General features: G+C 40.8%; 1 protein-coding gene across 5 annotated transcripts in view; it reads right to left on the bottom strand.

The window, feature by feature from the left end:
- LOC147912010 (uncharacterized) overlaps positions 1–19274 on the bottom strand; it is a 99034-nt gene that overhangs the window by 32825 nt on the left and 46935 nt on the right. For 2 of the 5 annotated variants that reach the window (XM_087427777.1, XM_087427778.1), the window contains exon 2: positions 2398–2549. The exons of the other annotated variants lie outside the window; for them this stretch is intronic. In XM_087427777.1, the coding sequence (XP_087283903.1) occupies positions 2398–2549 (152 nt within the window). The remainder of the gene's footprint in view (positions 1–2397; positions 2550–19274) is intronic. 5 annotated transcript variants of the gene reach the window in all.

Below are 19274 nucleotides of genomic sequence, written 5' to 3'. Positions count from 1 at the left end.
TGCTGCATATTTTGAAAATGAAGTGACCTGGATCACTGCAATGGGAGAAGTGAAGCACGCTTTCATACTTTTGTTGTTTCGATTTTTACAATTGTAATGATCATTTATGTGTTTCTGTGGCTGCTGTTCTAGAGTGTTTCCATTTTTATCCTGTTTGTTAGTTAGGGTAATGCTAGTTGCCCTGAAATCACATAGGTTTAAACAATCAAAGCTGATTGCCCACTCAAATAAAGTCCAGTCAACTGGAGGTTGGGGATGTGGGTTGGGTCTCTGCTCCACAGAGTATCTCAGGGACTCAGGCTGACAAAGACTTCACCACCTTAGAGTAGAGGATCACATGGGAAGTCATAATGAGTAAAGCCTGAAAGTGAGCCACACAGCTTCCACCTATATTCCACTGGCCAGAGCTCAGTCAAACCTAACTGTACCTAACAGCAAGGGAAGCTGGGAAATGTAGTCCAGCTGTGTGTCTAGGAGGAGAAAAACCTGTGGTGAACAGCTCACTAGTTCTGCCACAAACTGATTAGACATAGTCACTGTAGTCATTAGAACCTCAAATCAGGCTGAATGAAAGCTTTTTGAGGAACAAATCTTAAAATATAAGCTCACTGCCAAATGCACATTGTGAGTGCTTGTTAAATGCTGCAAATTGCCTTCAATTACCAGGGGAAATGATAATTCATTATAAGAAGTAGTCACATAACTTGTTTAGGGACTGAAGAAGTTTGTCTCTGAAGAGAATGTGTGATTCAGATCACTTCTTTATCTCACTACTTTTGAGTATTTATGTGTCCGCCCATACACATTGACTGCCCACTTGAAAACAACTAGCAAACTTATGGTCCTATGCTTCAGCCTTGCTAAACCTCTGGAACAAATTTTACACATAATTACATAGTGTCGAAATCTGGTGCTCTTTGGAATTGCTTGTCTACAACTTCACAGCAAAATGGAGTTCTCTAACATAAGTTTGAAACTGCTTGCAACTGCAATGGTAATTTCACAAAATCTATTTGTATTTTGCAAATGCCTTGCAATCATAGCTATTCTTTCACCATCTTTGACAGAATTTCCATTCTCGTTTTACAAGTGAGGCAGCAAATGGAGCTCAAAGGTTCTCATTGTTTTACTGTCCTAAACTGGGTTTCCTCTCCTGTATCTTATCTATCTACCTACCTATCTATCTACCTACTTATCTATCTATCTGTCTGCCTATCTATCTATATCATTTATTTATTTTTTCCAGCTTTATTGAAGTACAATTGACAAATAAAATTATAATATATTTAAAATGTACAATGTGATGATTTGATATATGTATACATTGTGAAATGATTACCACAATCAAGTTCATTAACATATCTATCACCTCACATGGTTACCTTTTTTCCCTTTTTCTTTTCGGTGAGAATGCTTAAGATCTACCCTCTTAGCAGATTTCAAGTATACAACAGAGAATTATTAACTATAGTCACCATGTTGTATATTAGATCCTCAGAATTTGTTTATTTTATATTTGAAAGTTTGTGCCCTTTGACCAACATCACCCCATTTCCCCCAACCCCTAGCCCCTGGCAACCACCATTCTATTCTCTGTTTCTATGAGTTCAACGTTTTTTTTTTTTTTTAGATTCCACATATAAGTGATGCCATATGGTATTTGTATTTCTGTATTTGGTTTATTTAACTAAGCATAATGCCCTCCAGATTCATCCATGTTGTTGCAAATGGCAGAATTTCCTTCTTTTTCACTGCTGAATAATATTATATACATATATACACCATACTTTCTATATCCATTCATCCATCAACAGACACTTAGGTTGTTTCTATAGCTTGGCTATTATGAGTAATGCTGCAATGAACATGGGGGCCTCAGATATCTCTTCGAGATAGTGATTTCCTTTCCTTTGGATCTATATCCGAAAGTGGAATTGCTGGATCATATGGTAGTTCTATTTTTAATTTTTTGAGGAACCTCCATACTACTTTCCATTGTGGCTGTACCAGTTTACATTCCCACCAAGAGTGCATGAGGGTTCCCTTTGCTCCACATCCTCAGCCAATATTCATTTCTTGTCTTTTTGATAATATGCATACTCATTTATTCATTTATGCATCCATTCCTCACTTCCCTATTGAGCAGGTAGCATGTGCTGGGGACTGTTTTAGGTGCTAAGGATCCCGTGATGGACAAGATAGACAAAGTCTGTCCCCTCATGGAACTTCCATTCCAGTGGGGAAGACACTCAATAAGCAGATAGATGGATGGATGGATAGATGATAGATAGATAGATAGATAGATAGATAGATAGATAGATAGATAGATAGAAGTAGATAGGTGTCAGTGGAGCTTCTAGACTAAGACAGACTAGGAAGAAGATCCTGGCCACTCACTTCGGAAAAAATTGGCCACAAAAACTCTATGAAGAACAGTGGAGTATTGTCTGATATAGCACCGGAAGGTGAGAGGATGGTGCAAAAAGGCTGGGCAGGGTTCCACTCTGCTGTCCACAGGGTCACTGGGAGTCGGAATCCACTCGACGGCACTAACAACAACAAAATTATATTTTTATATGTAGCACATATATATTAATTGTAACATGTATACATAACAATGATATATACTATATCACTGGCAAAGCCAATTTTGTGACTCTTCCTGCCTCAACAACAGCCCTATGTTAGCACTCACAGTCTACCTCTGCCCTTTTAATATTCAGTACCTTGGAAAATTCCCACTGAGGGTGAATAAAAGGGCTGCAGAATAGTAAAAGGTAACAAAGTCAAGTTCATTAATGACTGGAATACAAATACAAGTGTTGCATTAGGCCATTTTTTTATTATATTATTTTAGAATTGCATCCCTCCTCCTTCCCTGCCCAAAACAAGACTCCAAGGTCCCAGGTTGTTGCTGTCAAGTTATTTCTTCTTTTCCCATCACATGAACACAAATTTGTAGAATTCTAAAGGCCCTGACAGATCATCTTCTCTTACCACGTTATTTTACAAATGACGAGAGTTGGTTCAGAAAGATGAAGCAATTTGCCCAAGATTACAGAAGTGGTTGGGGGAAAAGCTGGACTAGATTCCAGTTCTAGTTTTACGTCCCTCAGAGGGCACAACAGTGAATAACAATCTATTTTATAATACTAATGAGAAAAGGCTGGCAGACTCAGCTACATAAAGTGCGACTTTGAGGTTGTAAACCAGAAAATTGAAAAGTCCATTCGAAAGCCCTTTCCTTTTCTTTCTTTCTCTGCATGCTTCTTTTAAGGAGGGAGTTGGATTTTCTTCACAAAGTTGAGTGACTTTCTGACATAGTCGGAAAACTGAATCTGAGCTGAAAATTGAAAAAACAAGACACCTGAGAAAAAGAAATTTCAATCAGTACAGTCTCCCTAAACACAGGACAGCTGACGTTTTTCTAAGCACTGCCCTCATAATGATTAAAATATTCAACAATTTACAAGTTAGGTAAGAGGAAGTAAATTTCTAAGCAACACATGAGAAAACTGTTCTAAAGATCAAAAAGTACAAATTAAAATATCAAGATATCATTTTTTTAAACCTGTAAACACACCAGGAGTGTTTCTAAGGATAGCTCCATAAGAGCTAATCCTAGCTCTTATGAGGGTTGGTGAGATGCAAACACTTAGGCATCACTGGCGAGTGGGTGTATATATTTGTACAACCATTCTGAAAGGCATTTTTTTAGAAAAATACACCAGGAGCCCTGAAATGTTCATGTCCTTTGACTCAAAAATACACTTCTGGGGCCAGCCTGGTGGCATAGTGGTTAAGTTCTCACACTCTGCTTCAGTGGCCTGGGGTTCGCAGGTTCGAATCCCAGGTGCTGACCTACACACCACTTATCAAGCCATGCTGTGGCAGGGGTCCCACATATAAAGCAGAGGAAGATGAGCACAGATGTTATCCCAGGGCCAATCTTCCTCAGCAAAAAGAGGAGGATTGGCAACAGATGTTAGCTCAGGGCTAATCTTCCTCACCAAAAAAAAAAATACACTTCTAAGAATTGGTCCTAAGGAGATAATCAGAGATCCAACTAAAGAGTTATATGCAAGGACACTCGTCACTGTGCTGTTCATGATGGTAATATATATATAAAACAGACTAAACAACAAACAGAAAAAGCTATAAGTAAATAAAGTATGGTATATCTATCACATGGATTTTTCAATGATTATTAACAATATGGGAGAAAAAGCTCATAATATAAAGTCAGATCAGAGATTCTCAACTGGAGGTGATTCTGCCTACCAAGGGACATTTGGAAATATGTGAAGACATTTTTATTTACCACAACTGGGGAGAGAGCTGCTACTGGCATCTAGTAGGTAGAGGCCAGGGATGCTGCTAAACGTCCTATAATACACAGGCAACCCTCTCCTCCCACAACCAATAATTATCATGCCCAAATGTCAATAGTGCCACAGTTGAGAAACTCAGAGTCAGACTAATAAAACAGGGCACAATACTATGAACATTGATTAATCCCAAGTTTTAAGAGGAAAAAATGAGGATATCACTTCGTGATAAAATTACGGGTGGTATTTATTTTCTTCTTTATACTTTACTTCCCTAAATATTCTACCGTGAATGTGTATTATTTGTATAGTCAATTAAAAATTTTTAAATAATCCTTCAGAAGCTCTCTGCAGCCTCTTGCTTCAAATCAAACTCCTCACCTCCACCCTCAGGATCACACAAAATTTGGCCCTGCCTGGTCTATAGAAATCTTATTCTTCCCTACTTTTCATCAAGAACTCTCCACTTTAATTAGACAAACTTCTCCTGTAGCCCTGAACACACCCTGCTCATTTGCTCATCTCCTTGATTATCTGTGACACAGGGTAATTGCCCACCTCACAGGATTGTTGAGAGGATCAAATGAGATAAAGTGTGCAGAAGCATTTTATAATTGTCGAGTCCACAAATGTTGGTTTTCACTCTCTGTTGCCAGGCTCACCTTCTCTTCAGCTGAACTAAATCTATCCATGGTTCAACTCCTAACCCATGAATTTCTTTTTCTATGAAGTCTGCACCGACCTCTCTCAGGCTGCTTTGGGAAACACTGAACCCTAAAACTTTGCCACCCTAATAAGAGAAAAGTTGAAGTTGAAGCATAGTTTCCCAAAGTATGTTCCTTGGAACACTAACTCCATGAGATACCATATCCATCAAGGTCATGTTAGAAAACAAATGGCACACTCAAATTGGGCAATTTGAGGAAAGTTTAACAATGAGCTATTCACAAAGATGAAGGCAGAGTGTATGAAAACCACAAGGGATAGTGTAGGACCCCAGGTCTAGTAACAGCAGGGAGCTGAGACCACCACTAGTTCCCAAGGGGAAAGAGTGTGGGGTGGTTTACTGAATTCTGAAGCAAGAAGGAGAGAGTCACAGGGAGAAGGCTCCAGATAGGAGTTGGGATTTCTGTCCACAGACGCAGCCAGCTGTACATGACCCAGCATAATGTGACCCAGGGAATAAATACCGTAACCCCACTCTCCTTCCTTCCTCTAATCACCTGTGGGTGGGCCTCACTGGCCAAACCAAACCAGAAGTTAAAGGGTGTGTTAGTCAGCATTCTCCAGAGAAACAGAACCTATATTTAAAGAGAGAGAAAGAGAGAGAGATTACTTTTAAGGAATTGACTTATGCAATTGGGGCATGGGGGTTGATATTGCAATCTTGAGATAGAATTTCTTCTTCAGGAAACCTCGGTTTTTGCTCCTAAGGCCTTCAACTGACTGGATGTGGCCCACCCACATTATGGAGGATAATCTGCTTTACTTAAAGTATACTGATAGATGTTAACCACATCTACAAAATACCTTCACAGCAACATCTAGATTCATGTTTGTTTAAATAAGTGGGTAATATAGCCCAGCCAAGTTGACACATAAAACCAACCATGACGGAGGTCCAGGGAGACCTATTGATGTGGTTCATACAGGTCAGCCTTCCTCGTGAGCACATAGCACAGTGGAGGAGGGTTGAGGCAGGACCTAGAGGAGCAAAGAGTAGACAGAAGCTATCCAGCACCGTTTTAATAGCTCCTTGTGAGCAAAAGTGTTCCATGGTAAAATAAATTTGAGAAACACTGAGTGAAACAAAGTTAAACCAATTACTTTCCTGGTAAAATGAAAAGGGGAGGCATTCTGAACAAGAGAGGTGAAATGTTCAAAGGCTCACAGGTTAATAGATGGGGGTAAATGTGCACTATGGGTGGGAAGAGTAAATGGGCTTATGTAGCTGGGAAGTGTAAGTGGGCTTATGTAGGATGTGTAAGTGGAGTGGGGCAGGCCAGGGGGCCGTTAAGCCAAGGGCTTATAGGCTGAGGACTTTAGAGTATATAATTAGGAGGTCTCATTTTATTCAAGTGGTAATTGAGAGTTATTCTGGGCTTCTTAGAATGGGAGTGGCCTAATCCAAATAAAAGCTGAAGAAAGTATTCATGCTGCTATGTGTAGGATGCACTGGAATAAAGACAAGAAACGAAGAAGCCAGAAAGGAGGCAGATGGTGCCCTGTGGATCTAAGATGGCTATTGATTATTATGGGATTATGGTGGGAATGAAAAGGAAGCAGGAGGGCCAGGAAAGTTTCCAGAGGAAAAACTGCTTAGTGGCAGGCTTGAAGTAGAAAGTAAAGGAGGGAGATAATTCTAAAGTTGGGAAGTAATTACAATGTTATTTCATCATAATTAAAGATCTAAGATACTCATATAGTCTATCCAAATCTAATCAGCAATGAGTTCTTTCATCCCAAACAAAAATTAGAGGATGCTTTATGTGAGAGGTTGAAACGACACAACGCCCATCCATTCCATTGTGCCACTGGAGAGCCACTTCTTACAATAATATAATAATTGGGACTGAAATTGCAGAAGCTTCTTGAGGAAAAAACTCAAAAAAGAATAAACTCATAATGAGAAACAATCAGTGTAGCTAAAGAAAACTGTGGAAGGATTGTGTTAACAGATGCAATAGGAGAGTATCTTTCATTACTGCAATTGATGACGAGCTCCACACTTCAGCAGGCAAAGAATCAGGAACCATGGAAGAAATGCAATGTGTATTTTTTCCACAAAGTATTGATCTCCCATCCTGGTAATTGAGCCTTTTGGGGAAAATACATAAAGCTGTGTCCCATTCTCCATCACTGCCTCCAATGAGGACACAGGTAAAGCCTCGCTCTCTCCAACCACCCAACCTGCCACAATGGACAGAGGAGAAGGTTCTGACCCACACCATTGCCCAAAGGAATGAACATGGGTCTTGGAATTGGATGATACAGGCCCTGGCTCTGCCACTTGAGTCATTTCACCTTTCTGAATCTGCTTCCCCATCCCCCTTTTAAAATGGAGATGACTACCTTAGAGTGACAACATGATTAAACAAAATAATGTAAATAAAAACATTTTATGGTCTGAAAAATATAATCCAATCTATGGTATTATTATTCATTGGGGTGCTTTTGCTATGAGCAGTCACCCCAAACTCTGTTGTCCCCACTTGGGTAAAAAGGGGCATTAGAAGCTCTGGACTTGGGGGCACTGAGAGCCACGGCAAGGTGCCATCCATAGACAGATTCTTTAGGGTTCCCAATGAGTGGGAGAAAAGCACCTATCGCCCAGAACTTGGTCTCCTCTCTTATTTCTTTCTGGTTGCCATGGAAATCCCTAGTCATACTTTCAAGGATTCATTGAACCTGCCATTTTGACTGTAATAGGGACAGAAAAATTGGCTTTAATATAGTTAGAATTAAATACTTCTATTACTTGCTTTTACAGAATTTTTCTGCCATTTAATAAAGAAAGCAAACAGCAGTAATTTTCTCAAAAGGTCAGTGAACGAGAACATATGGGTAATTTCTCCTCTCTCAGAATGGCTTGATCTTGCCCGATAAAATACCATCTCTCCTGAGTAAGAAGTTACCATTTTCCCAGAAGATGTGGCAGAAAATTAGAAAATGCCGGCTGTAATGGCAGTTCCCTTTACAGATGGCTTGATATCAAGAAGGAACCATTAGCTGTGTCCTCCTGCCACAGTCGTTAAAGAGTAGGAGGGATCCAAGACCCGGAAGTTACCACTGATATCAAGGTAGTCTGGTCAGCGAACCATGTTAGCAACTCCAAAGGATCAATGAAATTGAGAGTGTAGGCTTCAAAGACTAGGATGTGATAACACAATGATAGCTCACGTTAATTGAGCTCTTACAATGTGGGCTATGCACTGTGCCAAGCTCCGTCTCTGCATCAGCTCCTTGAATCTTCACGAAAATCTCATACAGTGTTATTATTGCCTCCATTCTACAAACAAGGAACCAGAGGTTTAGGGAGTTAATTAAACAGCCCAAGCCCTTGAAGATAATAGGAGCAAAGCCACCATACCGGTATGTATAGGTATAATAAGAATCCCAAGGTCAAAGCAGCCTGTCCATAAATTCAGATTGATTATCATCAGCATGTCAGAGTTCTTGCATTTAACTCTTCCTGCTCACACATACCCTCAAAAAAATCCTCCTATCCCAAAATATCACTAACAGTCTTCAAAGGATGCCTCTCTTATGCCCATAGACCAGCTTGTCAGCCACGGTCAGTACCTGGTATCCTCTCAGTCCTTTCTCTCCCCTTCAGTTCCCGGCATCCATGTCCTTGCTAATGCAGCCACTAGGGGGAGCCTCAATGCTGCCATGGCTGATGGACATCTTGGAACACCCTTGACCATGTCTCCTCGTAGTCCCAGAGCTAACAGTTTTGAACATGCCAGAGTGGTCTTGGGTGCCATGGAGAAGTGGGGACACTGACTCTCGTCCTTTCACAGTGATGTCCATTGTCACCTGAACCCTGAAGCAGCTCATCCAGTGTCTGGTTCTCCCCTTCTTCATAAGGATTCAAAATTTGACCCTCCTTTCCTGGTTTTCACAGTCTCTTCCCCTTGCCTCGGGCACAAAAGCAAACACAACAGGACAGAACATTGAAGGCAGTTTATGCTAGGTTGTTTTCAGGAACACCTTTCATAATTCAAACGTCTATAACTCCAGAATAATTTTCTCATAGGACTGACAAAGAATAGTATCATGTAGTTCTGTTTATCAGCTGCCATAGCAATAGCATAGAGTTTTCAATTCACTCAGTCCACCAGCTTAAGCATATGTGATTATGGATTTTTTTTCTCATTTGGGGAGGTTCACATTGTTTCAAATTTTGTTCCAGAAATGAGACTTTGTAAGTATATTTAGCTCACATTATTTCATATTTACATAATCCAAATTCACAAAAGCCTATATTAATATATGAATACTTCAGTCCTTCTCACTTTCCCCCCATTTCTAAAAGGGAAGAAGTCTTACTTAAAGTTAAGTGCCAAGTTTCTCCTGGGGTGTATGGAATCTGGGTAATGAAATGATTCTCAGAGAAATAAAAACAGATTATGGACCCCAGAAGCCCAAATATATCATGGATGGTCAGATGCAAGGGAGCACAAGCTTTTAGGAAGGTATCACTGTGCATGAACAACATAGGAATGCAAAAGAGGAAGTGAATGAGGGTGTATCACAGCGATGAGGGGAGAGTTCAGGTGAGAGGACAAGAGCGAGGTTTCTAGCTGTATACTTGAGTGGGAACTCACAGTCAAGAGACAGAAGAGACATGCATTTGGTTTCAGGGAAGAATTTTCAAAGACTAAAGAGAAAATGGGAAGAGAACATTTTATGTTTTCATGAGCCACTTCCAGAAAGTGAGTTCTTAGGAGCACCACTGCAGGGCATACTAGAAAGATTGACAACAATAAAGATGTCTAAAGAAAATGCTCTTTTAAACTTTGCTAGCATGAAGAATTTACTCTCCTGTTGGCATTTTTTTCAAGAAACTGAACACAGATGTGAATTGCTGTCAGTTGTGTTTTTCTGCCACAATGCCGTTTCTTTGAAAGCAACACTGTTCAGAGACTGAGCCACATGGGGCCCCAGGTGCATTCAGGTTATACAAAGTAATAAAGAACTCCCTCCCTTTTCAGGAAAAAAAAATGACCCTCAGGCATATCACACACATAAACAGATACCAGGCAAGGTCACCAACCTCTGAATCTTAGTTTGATCTGAACTGGGACATATGCCACAAAAGTTGAGTGCCATCTAGAATCAGGATTATCTTCCTTCCTACTAGCAGGCATGTCTAAAATATTCAGAAACATTCAAATACTCTGGATTTTTCACAGCAGATGCTGGCAAGGGATTTATGCTTTCTGGGTAGTTTTAGATATGCATATCTTCATATCCTTGTTTTCTTCTCTTATTCTCATCTTGGGGCCATAAAGTCAAATTTTATAGCTCTTACTCCACTCTATTAAGGAATCTATCCCATCCCTCATTTAAAATGGGATAAAAATCATCTCATATGACTGCTCCTATCAGTTAGCTTTTGCTGTGTAACCAACCACCCCAAAACCTAGTGGTTTAAAACAACTATCATTTATTTCACTCAAGATTCTGGGAGTTGGCTAGTTGTTCTTCTGATCAGGACTGACTCAGTCGATCCCTGTTGGACTTCTGTGTGTATCTGGAGTAGGCTGGCAGACAGCTGATGGCTGGATGATCTAAGGTGGTCTCATTCATATGTTTGGCAGTTGGCATGCTGCAGTGACAGGTCCACACGTCTTTCATCATTCAGCAGGATCACCTGGGTTCCTTCACATAGTGGTCACAGGGTCCCAGGACAAGCAAAAGCAGAAGCTGCATGGCCTCTTGATGCCTAGGTTTGGAACTCACTTGATGTTACTTCTGCCACTTTCCATTGGTCAAAGCAAGTCCCAAGGCCAGCCTCAATTTCAAGGATAAGGAAATAGACTCCATCTCTTGATGGGAGAAACTGAAAAGCATTGAGGCTATTTTTTGCAATCTGTTCCACTGTTGATGTATCTGAATTCACTGCCCCCTACTCCGGAGAAAGAAACTTACAGCTGAAGCTTCATGCACTCTTCCTGCCTTTACTATAGAGGAACTTGGGCAAGAACCGTTTACTGGCTGCTCCTGAATTGGGAGCGGTATTTTGGCAAAGCTCACATCAAGACTACTAATAGGTAACCGCTTATATGGTGCGTGTGTTTGATAGTGAAAGCCCTGCATATTTGCTAGGTTCCATTAGAGCCACTAGCGTTACTGCATTCCTCCAGGGAGAATGTCCCCTTTTACGTATCTTCATTAGCTAGTTAATCAAGTGGAAAGACTGGCCCTTAGAATAGGACACTGTCATAACAGAGTGGGACATAAGACGTGTCGATGAGACATATCAGGAAGGTTGAATCCAGAGATTGGAGACAGAGACAGCCATTGTCCCCCAGTGGAGAATGGGAGTGGGATTGGGAGGGAAGGGGGCTTTCACTAGTTACAGAGCAATAGAATGTCCTGGAAATTTCAGGGGGCAGCTACTAACAGATGTTAGGCATATGAAATGGTGATGGAAAATTTCAATCACCTCACAACTTGCTCTAGCCCCTTTTTTCCCAGACGACCCTCTCCCTTCCCATATCCTTCATTCTCATTCCAATTGTTTGATCCTCATTTGCAATTTGCTAATTGATGTCTGCTTTATCTTAATACTCTGCCAGTGCCTAACACAGTGACCAATTCGTAGAGGTAGTCAGCAAGAATGAATGATGGCAAGACACAGATCCTTGAAATTGGTGAGTCAACTGATTCACTTTTTCCCAGAAGTTTTCCCTGTGTCTGAGTGATTAGGTAATGCAGATCAATATCATCCCCAACTTTATCGATTCTTCTGTAATGAACTTCCTATAAAGTGGTGCTCAACAAAAGGTTATTGGATGGAAGGATAGATGGATCAATGAACACTAAGAACAGGAAGGAATTCTGAGGTGCGAATACAGCAGCAGTCAGGGGTGGAACCTGGGGACAGGTGGGAAGGTTGTCAAGAGGCTTTCATTGAAGAAGAGGCATAGGGAGGATGAAAATGTTCCACCCTTGATGCTCTGGAGCAGCAAACACACACAACAGCAAACCTGGTGCTTTTATCTCCACAATGTCTCTAAAAAGATCTGGCCTTATGTTCTCGGGTTGTTTTAGTTTTTCACTGTGACTAAGCTAGCTAGTGTTTTAAAACAGAAGCTTCCTTCAAACAATATTTTGCATAGCCCTTTGACTACTTCGAGAGTTCTCTCCAGAATTTGTTTCTCATTTCCACATTTATGTCATACACAACCTCAACATTTTTATTCTATAATAGAATAATAAGATCATGTAGCTTACCGGCATCTGTAGTTTGTGGTTTTTAGAAACACAGATGTGAGGTGTCAAAATTTTAAAAGATAAAACTTGTAGCCATCATTTTATTTCTCTGCCTATGCAATCCAACAACATTATAAAAATACATAACAACATAAACTGTGGCATCAAAAGTGGTATTTTTAAATAATGAAATATTGTTCTGCATTTTGTATGTTTAATTATATAGTCCCAAATCTGATTTTTGGATTGGAAAGCCATTTGATTTATTCTGAAATTGTATCTGTCAGGAATACTTACTTCAAAACTATATCAAAGTAAAGAACTTAATAAAATTGACTTTCTAAAAAAGCAAAACCTGCCCATATCTGGTATCTGCTGTACAATCTGGCATTTGATGCTGTATTTTATTATTTTATTTCAATTCAGTATTCAAGGAAAGCTTTTGAAACCATTTTGATTACCCTGACAGCTGAAATGAAATTTTTACAAGAACAGCATATTTGGAGCCAAAGATCTGCTTGACACAATGAATGCAACGATGAAAATAATTTTACAGCAGCTCAGCCTAGCATATTGGCTTCATTTAAAACTTATATCAGACAGAGTTTTTTTTAAACATTTTTCCTCTAAAAGAAAACAGCAGCTTTCAATTCTTTCTGTTGGCCAAGAAAAGTCCAAAAGCTTTAAAAATTTGAATAGTGATCAGAGTCCCAGGATCGCATTGCCCAGCATCCTATCTTAGAATTTTTGTGTGTGTGTGTGAGGGAGATCAGCCCTGAGCTAACATCCGTGCTAATCCTCCTCTTTTTGCTGAGGAAGACCGGCTCTGAGCTAACATCTATTGCCAATCCTCCTCCTTTTTTTTTCTCCCCAAAGCCCTAGTAGATAGTTGTACGTCATAGTTGCACAGCCTTCTAGTTGCTGTATGTGGCAGCATGGCCGGAGAAGCAGTGCGTCGGTGCACGCCCGGGATCCGAACCCGGGCCGCCAGCAGCAGAGCGCGCGCACTTAACCGCTAAGCCACGGGGCCGGCCCCAGAATCCTTTTCAGAGGTTTTGGAAAGGTAAGATATCCCGGAAGCTACACAATCAAGAAATTAGTTCATTTTCAGAATAACAGTAGACTCCTGTAGAGACTTAATAAATCGTGCTTGAGAAGGTGAAAACGCTCCCAATAAAAATCCGCCCTCTCAAAACTGTGTTCTAATAGGCACTGACACAGCAGTGGTTGCAGATTCAAATTGACAATCAGCTTCAAGAAACATTATAGGCTATAGTCTCTATTCACATAGCTTTGTAGAAGGATAGAGAACAGGAGACAGCATCCTCATTTTATCAAGATGCCTGTGGTAAGCAGGATCATAGTCCCCAAAGATGTCCACATCCTAATCCCCAGAACCTGTGAATACGTTACATTAAATGGTGAAAAGGAATTAAAGTTGCAGACAAAATTAAGGTTGATAAGCAGCTGACCTTAAAATAGGGAGATTATTCTGCATTTTCCAGATGGGCCTAATGTAATCACAGGAGTCCTTAAAAGTGGAAGAGGGAGGTAGAAGAGGAGATTAGAGTGATGCAATGTAGAAGGACTCAATCCACCGTTGCTGACTCTAAAGATGGGGGAAGGGACCACAAGCCAAAGAATGCAGGTGGCCTCTAGAATCTAGAAAACGCCAGGAAACAGATTCTCTCCTAGAGCCTCCAGGAAGGAATGCAGACCTGCCAACACCTTGATCCTAGCTCAGTGAGATCCTCATCACACTTCTAGACTACAAAACTATAAAGTAATACATTTATGTTGCTTTAAGTTACTAAGTTTGTGGTAGTTTGTTACAGCAATGATAGGAAACTAATACAACTCTCAGTAGCTACCCAGGTGCACAGCTTCTTTTGCTCGCACACCCATGCAGGAAATGCAAGGCTGCCGCAGAATGACATCCAACATGTAGACAGGTCACCTTGACACAGAGAAGTCCCAGATTCTTCAGCTTCCCAACAATCTTTTATATGGTTTCAGGGACACCGGACCAAACTCTGCATGCCAACTCCCAGCAGCCCCGGTCCAGGAGCAGTCCCCCAGATCAAGGCTTACAACAAACAGAACAGACAGAATATTCCATGTTTATGAATCACTGCAGTTTCCAAAGAAACAGGACTCCAAGGTCATTCTCATAGACAGGCTTGGGTCAGCCCAGGGCTGAGGGTAACTCTTTATTCACAGTTGTGATCCCAATGTCATTATATATATTCACATTCTAAATCTGAGGAATCTGTCATTGTTCGAATCTCGGGTACAAGTAGAGTCTCCTCCCCACAAACACCAAAAGACAAGTACTCGCTTTCCCTGGACCCAGGCAGCTAGGAAGGACATGGCACACGAACCAAGCTCAGCCAATCAGGATGCCAAGAAGGAAGTTTGGCATCCCTTCCAATATCGCCAGTCACAGCAGCATTCAATGCCCAGTGAGAGAAGCAGTGGAACCTAAAGAGGCTAGCCAGTGACATTTTATGGAGTTCCTCCTGCCCAGATTTCCTTGGTTGTGGTCCATTTTCTGAGTCTGATTCAACAGTTTTCCCATCAATCTCATGAAATGCTTGGTATCCTTCCAAGCAATTCCTTTTCTGCTGAAAATAAACAAAGTCAGTTTATGTCATGAACCCTAATTGAATCAGCAATTGTTACCAAGAGGGGGTTTCAGACAGCAGATCTTCTGGAATTGAGGGGAATCTAGGCTTGATTATATAACCTAGTCGGCGTGAAGGCAGTGAGCATTCAGGAATGGAAATCTGGTTACCCGTGGCCAGAGTGGAAAAGCAACTAATCAAATTACAACTTTTACAGTATCATTTGAAAGCAAGCCTTGGAGGACCACATTGGTAATGCCAGATGTAACAGCATGAGAAATCAGGACTGAAGAGTGATGCGGCTAATACTAGAAAACTTAAAGAAAGAGAATGACACACTCAAATCCCTAATTCTTAGCTGAAAGCAAAAACTGAAGCTGGGAACGTTCTACGTCTGCACTAAAAAGAATGTCTCTTTTTTTGTAGCAGCAGTATAAAACTACCTAAAATCAAACCCCGACTTTAATGGGGAGTTAATCTATAATGTCAATTGAATCACAGCCTCATTGAGTCCCTTATATGAAAGTGAGGGCATCAATACAGACAGAGCAGACCTTGAGAATTGCAATGGTGTTAAGTGGAAGGGTGTCAGGAAACCAAACACCCAAATCCCAAACTCCACTGGACCTTGGTTTTCAACCCAAGCCACTCTTCCTCCCACGTCTGATGAGGCAGTTCATGCCTTATCTGAAGACTGTAATTCTCTATCTTTGCCAGGGGTGCCTTACATGGGGAGCCTATGTCAGTTCACAGGCCCTGAGCCCCCTAATGAAGGGAAGCCAGGGACGCCTGAAAGAAGAGTCTCAAAATCACTTCCCAAAGACACCTATGAATATTTACCAAAGAAACTGTGCATTAGGCAAAGGGAAATACCTAGCCTTTTCAGAGATCATCAAACACTGGATCTGAGTTAACACCACTGCCACTCACTAATCAGAGTGGAGGCTGAGAAGATTCAGGTGATAAACGGAGTTTGAGTCCAAGTCCAAGTTTGCTTTAAAGTGGACGTAATGACACTCTGAACTCAGCCCATGATGGTTTACCTGTTTTCTAAGGATTTACTTACCACTGGTAGAATCCCCACATTGTCTCTGAACCACAGGTAAAATGAGCCAAATGGAAGCCCCCAAGGTTACCCCTTCCACTCAAAACGAAAAATAAAGAGCAATACCCTATCTGAATAAATTATAGCAATTAGTGTCGCCATGAAATTCCTAAGAAATGCAGGGATGGTAATTCCTAGTATATCCCCATGTAACTTTCCAGTTTGTTCAGTGCAGAGGATGGGGGCTTCTTGGAGGACGATGGTGGATTGACATAAGCTTCATCAGGGGGTGATTCCAATTGCAGCTGCATTTCCAGATACGGCCTACTTACTGAGGAAAGTTAACCCAGACCCTGATGTCTGGTATCTATTCATTTATTCAACAAATATGCATTGAGCATCTAGTGTTCCAGGTAATTTTCTAAGTGCTATGGATACTGCAGTGAACGAAACAAACAAAAATGCCCATTCTTGTGGAGTTATATATCTATCAAATCTTTTTCCGTCTTTTCAGATAAACACCAGAAGCATTCTGCTTTTACCTAGAAGGGACAGAAGAACACCATACAGACTTGTCACAGGGCTTTTCTGGTTCTGTCCCACAATTTGGTATGCAGGAAATTTGACTTTCTCACTGTCTCACAGAACAATCCTGAACACTATATCATACTGAGAGAATATGGAGAGCAGAAACCAGATTGGGTGGGTTCAAATCCTATCTCTATTGCTTTCTGGCTGTGTGAATTTGGGCAGGTTACTTAACTTCCCCATGCCTCCATTTTCCTATCTGTAAAATATAAAATCTCATAGTATTTTTGTGAGAATTAAAGCAGTTAATATTTGTAAAGTGCTTTAGTACTTGAAGGACTACGTTTTCCACAACAACGGTTTTCATTTAGGGAGGAGCCAAGGCTTTCACATCACCATGTCAGTTTCCTCTTTCCCTTGCGAAAAAAAAGGCAAAAAAGGGAGGTTACTGTCTTGGCTGGGGTGATTGATCCTTACTATCAAAGGTCAGTTGAGTTGGTGCTTCTCAACACAGGTAGGGATGAGGATGAATGAAACCAAGTCAGTCCCATGATGCCTCTTACTATTATCATGTCCAGCAATAAAAATTAAAGAAACGTTAATACAAGCAAATCCAGGCAGGACAACCAAGAGTTCAATTTCCTTGAGAATGAAACTGTGAGTAACTTTACTGAGAAACACTGACCACCTGAGGTACAGGCTGCAAGCAAAGGAGACCTGGAATGTGTAGGAGAGGGTGGTACAAGAGTTGTAAATACCAGCCATTGCCTTGTGGCCAGAAGTATAAATGAGGACAGTAGACTCCACATGTTTCCTTAATTGCCGTGACATAAAAATATGGGAAGAAAAGTGCATATGGATATTTAATAGCCAAAGGAAAATTTGTAATTGATTTTTTAGAGGGGCTTCCCAGGATCTGAATGCTGTCCTTAAATTTGGAGAATTTGCAATGTGTGAGTCTTGTGGGAAGCAGTTCCTCTCTCCTGCTAAAGAAGAGAAAAGGCCAGATCCTGGCTTTCCCTGAGCCCTGGCTGCTGGGCTAAGGGCACACTAAGTCTGGCCAGTCAGATGCTCCCACCTTGGTCTTTGAACTTTGAGTGACTCAAAGAAGCAAAGTCAGTTAGAATTCACCCAGTGATGCTGACAGGGCATCCAGTATCCAGGGCATCCAGTATCCAGGGCAGCAGCACCGCCCACAGCATTTATGCCCAGCAGTGGCAACAGGAGGGCCCAAATCAAACTGTTGCACTAGGAGGCCCTTGGGAGAAGTTCTGGTGGCTCAGCTTAACATAGATTCTTCCCACCACATTCTAAGTCAGGTTCTCCAAGCTTCTCATATTTTCTTTGACCTACCTGATATCTTACCAATAAGCTTCTTTTCTGCTCAAGATAATGAGAGTTGTTTAATGTGATTTGTAACCCAAAACTTGGGCAATTCCTCACAGAAAAAAAAGACTGAAAAGAAATATATCAAAATGCCAACACTTTAGAATTAAAGCGATTTTTATTTTCTTCTTTATATTTTTCTGTACTTTTCAAAATTTCCAAAATGAACATGCATTACTTTTATAATTAAAATATGTTAGTAGATATAAGAAAAATAATTTTAATTGGTGATAATTGGCCTATTAGTGAGCCAATTTTAGAAAAAGTAAAGTACTGAGGAAAATATAAAAGTCATGTTTTGGTGGTGGGTAGGAAAAGTTTGAAGTAGAGAATACCTGTTTAGGACAGCAGACCTAGGTAGGACAATGAGAGAGCTCTTCTAAAGAGAAAAATATCTTCAAAGGATGTCTCAGTCAGCTCGGGCTGCCATAACAAAATACCATAGACTGGGTGGCTTAAACAACAGACATTTATTTTCTCATAGTTCTGGAAGCTTGGAAAGTCCAAGATCAAGTTTCCAGCAGGTTTCTGGTGGAGGCTCTCTTTCTGTTGCAGGAGGGGAGAGCTCTCTGGTGTCTTTTCTTATCAGGACACTAATTCTGTCGTATCCAAGCCACACCCTTATGACCTCATTTAACCTTAATTACTTCCTTAAAAGCTCCATCTCCAAATACTGCCACACTGGGGTTAGGGCTTCAGCATATGAATTTGGGGGGTACACAAACATTCAGTCTATAACAAAGGGGGTAAGACATCAAAGGAAAAATTTACCCAGGTTCTCACATTTTCAGATCCTTACATGAAGAAGAGATGTTCAGAAGTGGGGGGGAGAAAATGAATGCAAATATTGTCCTTTCATGACATTTAGCACAACCTTGGAGATGCATGTGTGAAAGAGTGTGGTAGACAAGATTGTTAGCAGAGAAGAGGTCAAGAAATGAAGAGGTCATACTATCAGAAGGATCATCAACATAAATACAGTCGATCCTCATTATTTGCAGATTCCGTACAATCATGTGCCACATAATGACGTTTCCATCAACAACAGATTGCATATACAATGGTGGTCCCATAAGATTAGTACCATAGAGCCCTAGGTGTGTAGTAGGCTATACCATCTAGGTTTGTGTAAGTACACTCTGTGATGTTCGCACGATGATGAAATCATCTAATGATGCATTTCTCAGAACATATCCTATCATTAGGCAACACATGACTGTATTTGTGAATTCACTTACTCGCCAAAATTTACATGTAACCTCAAAATCAATACTGATGGCACGTTGGCAGTCATTTGCGGACATGTGCAAAACAGAAAAAATTCTAGTTACCCGATGTGCACACTCCCAGCTGAGGTTGAACAAAGCGACACTGCCTTCTTGTTTCAGCCCTTGTACAGTGGTCTATTTAGTGCTATGT

The sequence above is a fragment of the Ceratotherium simum genome, chromosome X (assembly GCF_057802395.1).
Source record: "Ceratotherium simum simum isolate JZ-2026a chromosome X, ASM5780239v1, whole genome shotgun sequence".
Classification (NCBI taxonomy): domain Eukaryota; kingdom Metazoa; phylum Chordata; class Mammalia; order Perissodactyla; family Rhinocerotidae; genus Ceratotherium; species Ceratotherium simum.
Note: the sequence above shows the minus strand (reverse complement) of the source record. Positions and strands in the feature narration are given on the sequence as shown.